Source organism: Penaeus chinensis, chromosome 30 (genome assembly GCF_019202785.1).
Source record: "Penaeus chinensis breed Huanghai No. 1 chromosome 30, ASM1920278v2, whole genome shotgun sequence".
NCBI classification, from domain to species: Eukaryota; Metazoa; Arthropoda; class Malacostraca; order Decapoda; family Penaeidae; genus Penaeus; species Penaeus chinensis.
The window spans coordinates 13,088,434-13,092,867 of record NC_061848.1 but is presented as its reverse complement, the minus strand read 5'-3'; the positions used below and the strand labels follow the sequence as shown (position 1 = coordinate 13,092,867).

The 4,434-nt window shown below is 43.3% G+C and overlaps 1 protein-coding gene across 2 annotated transcripts in view; it reads right to left on the bottom strand.

Annotated features, from left to right (window-relative positions):
- Window positions 1–3,975, bottom strand: part of LOC125041582 (solute carrier family 26 member 6-like) — a 31,901-nt gene extending 27,926 nt beyond the window's left edge. The window contains exon 1 of one of the 2 annotated variants that reach the window (XM_047636632.1): window positions 3,894–3,975. Coding sequence is in view for 1 of the 2 variants with exons in the window: in XM_047636628.1 (XP_047492584.1) it covers window positions 3,894–3,895 (2 nt within the window). In the remaining variant the exon portion in view is untranslated. The remainder of the gene's footprint in view (window positions 1–3,893) is intronic. The other variant, XM_047636628.1, reaches the window with a different exon arrangement.
- Window positions 3,976–4,434: the final 459 nt, after the last annotated feature.

Below are 4,434 nucleotides of genomic sequence, written 5' to 3'. Positions count from 1 at the left end.
GCTGTCTCTCTCTCTCTCTCTCTCTCTCTCTCTCTCTCTCTCTCTCTCTCCCTCTCTCATTCTCTCTTTCTCTCAATCTCTTTCACCTTCACACCCTCCCCATTTCCAGTCCTATTTTTTTTCTCCGTCTATCTTTCCATTATATCTAATTAACTATCAACCCTCCATATCTCTCAATTTACAAGAAATTTTATAACCAGGCTTTAAAGAGCATAAAAACACACAAAGAGTACTAAATTCGTCATCAAAATGCCTCTTTATCCTTCTTTTCGTGCAAATGAAAAACAGTTGAGTATCTCTCCGTTTTCTACGTCGACTCCAACCATATTTTTTTCCCTTTGACACACAAAAAAAAAAAACTATGTCACGGAATCGCCCTCTCACACCACAACACCTATAGATAAACGACAACGATAACAATAATGAAATAAACAACAAGCGCAATAATAAACAAATGATCCCAGGCTATTCCCGGCTATGTTCTCCCCCCCACTTCCACATTCAGTCCGGCTTCCCTTGCGCCATCCGCCATTGCGAAGACTATTTTGAGGCCGGACTGTCCACGAATCCGAAAACAGCCACAGATGCATACTAAACACATGCGTACAAATACACACACTTTCAGAAAAACATATACATGTACGTGCACATATACGCACAAACACACAGACACGCACACAACACAACACAACACACACACACACACACACACACACACACACACACACACACTCACACTCACACTCACACTCACACTCACACTCACACTCACACTCACACACACACACACTTTAATGATCTCTCATTCAAGTATATAAGAAAACCACTATATTATCTGGCATCTACGACACTGCCCAGGTTTCGTGGCCAGTTAGCCACATGTGGTCGTGGGACTTTACGAACAGCCACCGTGGGCGAAGGCGCTACAAAGTACTGCGCTCCAGAGGGAGTCTCCGGATGCGCACGCGAGGGTGTGGGAGGGGGGGTTTGCTCCGCGCAGCGGTACGCAGGGGCAGGCGAAGCACGTCTATTTCCTGCTTTCGTCCGCACCGGCGGTTCACGCCGCGGTTCACTCCGCCCCGAGTTGTTATATTTATAATTATTCCCCTTGTTTTTCCGTGATCTAACAACACTCGCAACCACCTGCACATTTCCACTTTTGTCTGACATCTCATTTGCAAGGACTTCAGGAAGCTTATCGAATGAAGCACTGTCAACTTTATCCCAAACTCGTTTGCGCACAGCTGGAGAGATAGAAGAGACTAACCACGCTTTTGCAAAATGTTCAAGAACTGACGCGTGCGATGTGCTCTGTGTAACGCATTGCTTCAGGCACACTGACGCGTCTGAGCCCGGGATAGACTGCGCCCACTGCATGAGCTTCACGCGAAATTTATTCAAATAAGATGAAAGATCATCTTTTGAAAACGAAGTAGGTTTGACCTCTTACAACTCTACCAGTCGTAAATGGTGATTATCCGTCTGCCTCGAGAATGTCGAAGTGTAAATACTCTTCAACATTCCATACGACTTTTGATCATCCGGCAAATGGTTAAAAGAATCAAGCGCTTCTGCCACTCTGGGAATTTCGTGGTTAAGGCGCATTCTAGCCGCCACGAGGCACGATGTCGCAAAATGCTCAGACTCCCGCTTAACTCCTGAATGGATTACTGTGTCTTCCACATCCGCGAAGAATTGGTCAACAGAAACGGTAGAGCCTGAGAATTTTGACGCCACATCGTGGGAGCTATGCCAGGACCCATGGTTGATGCAGCCGTAATAAGGGTGAGGCTAGAGGAGGGGGGTAGAGCTGGAGAGGAAATGTTTTCTGATTGTGTTACAAGAGAAAGAGGGGAAACTGAATCAAGAGTAGATGGTGAAGGAGAAGGCCAGCGAGAAGAAGTATGAGAAGAGTCCGAGGCCATAGGGGAGACACCTAGCGAAGTCTGCAGAGCCTTAACGAAAATCGACTTCTTTGCACGAGTATTTTCAGATGGAGGAGAGCTCATCAGAGAATTAGAAAACAGAAAATAATATTGAAATACGCGACTGTGTTATCGGATAAAAAGAGAAGAAAAATACTCGCAGTTATTCCCCGTTTACGCGCACAACACGACCTTCCCGTTTCCCTACGGACCTAAGCACTTGTACATATAAGAAAATGACTGGCTCGTAGCACACAATTGGGGGGACACGGAAAAAGAAATATGACCCTTATGTACTAACGCGGTCCTGTAGGCAGCTGACGACGATTCTTGAGCGGAGGCAGGAACGTGAGTTCTACCACCCTGAACACCAGCTTTAATGGTCTCTCATTCAAGTATATAAGAAAACCACTATATTATCTGGCAGGTCCAGAGGAAAACTCAGTATCTGTTTAACAGCTTTATTGCAAACAGACACGTCGTAGAAATTGGTAGCTTGTGGCGAAGACGGCGTCAGCTTCTACGGGAGGAGAGGGAAGGTGTGTGCAGCTCCAGGGCCGGACTGTTTCTGGTCTCTCAGGGACAGGCTGGGTCACCCTTCCCTTATCCTTTTGACCAGGGCGCCGGGTGTTTCCCTCCACGCGCTTCCTATTATTTTGGAATGAGGTCAGGTCAAGCAGCTGCTCGGGCCTGTCCTTAAATATATATTGAATGTCACACACACAAACGATTTGTTGATATATAGACAGACTGACGAGACTGGTTCCCATCTGCACGTATGTCAACACTACATATAGCAAAGAAAGAATGTGAGGTAAATCTTGCCACGTCACCGTGAGGCGATGGTGACCCGGGTTCGATTCCCGGCCATCGCATATGCACATTGTATTTTTATAAGTTTATTAATCATCATGATAACGATGGAATTACACACACACACACACACACACACACACACACACACACACACACACACACACACACACACACACACACACACGCATATACCAACCATACGTAATACTGCACTTAAAATGCCACGGCCATACCCACCAGAGACCATACACTTCCACCTTATCACTCGCCTCCACTTTATCTCTGACGAACCAAGAATCGGAAGATAAACACGATCAGAATAACAACAAACATCACATCTCTTTCTCTAACACACAGCAGACAAAAATCTTAACCGTGTTGTTTTCTGCGTCAACCGTATGTTCCTTTTCTGCTTAATCATTACAAAAATATTTCACGTTCGCTGTCCCTGCCCCCCCCCCTCCCCCTCTATCTCTCCCTTTTTCCATTTTTTTTTGCGGTGTTTATTGTTCTCTTCGTTTCTTAAATACATCTTTGGTCAAATGTTTATAGATCATTGCAATTGATTCGATTTCCTCTTGTTCCTCTAACTCCTCTTCCTCTTATTTATTCTATTCACTAGCATGGTGTTTTGATAAGAATGTTCTCTAAGTATTCCTACATTCTTCCCTATGCCCTTATTTCATCTCGATTTTCTTTATAATTAATTTGAGCTTTACTTATCTATCTATTGTTTATATTTATTTATCACTTATCTTTTACCATATTTATTACGTTTTTTCTTCTTTTATAACTCTTCACTATTTCCACCATACCAACATTACTTATTGAAAACACGTATATATTCATGTATTCTGGAAGGACCGGGGGATGAGTCCTTACACGAAGATATGGTAGGTAAGGAGGTGAACGTCCTATTAGAGGCCATGGATACTTTGTGATTCTTGCCAGTTTAGTGTATCCAAGGCTGTTCGGGATTTCCTACTCGTGGCAACGAACTCTTTTTCAGTTTGTTTCATGATTTCACTGTTGCACTTGGAAATAATAATATAATTAGCTTCCATGTTAAAACCCAGCAAGGAATCAATTTTATAAAACGTTTTCGAAGGCATAATAAAAGCGAAGTCTGCATCAAAGGAAAGGGTCACTCACATGCCTCCTTGCTCGTGGACTGTTCTGTACAGAGATCAGATTAAAACTGTCCTTTCCTAGAGTTATTTTCTCCCGTCTAAGCTTTCTATCGCCCTCTCTTGCCATGCGTTCTAATGTTTCTTCCGTAGTTTTTCTCACTGGGGTTTCCACATTCCCCAGCCAATCAGGACGCCCCGTACATCTTGAGACACGCCCACTTTGTTTTTAAACAATTCCTTCTAAAGGACCACTGTATTTTCAGATGTTTAGAACTAAATATTTTCTTTTAATCGCGCTCAACATATTCTACCACACTATTTTTCTAAGAAAGGAACGAGGTGTTGTCCCTGGTAATCCACAGCAAGAGATCCAGACGAGGTTTAGTGATGCTGATTACAAAACGAGTAAAACAGCGATGCGACAGAGAAAATGGCAATCTTGAGCAAATCTTAAAAACAAGAAACTACATTAGAAAAAACATAAACATAACACGATAAGAGACAAGTAATGTTAGGAGTAAGAGGTCAAACAATCATAGTTAAAACGATAATCATAATCGCGT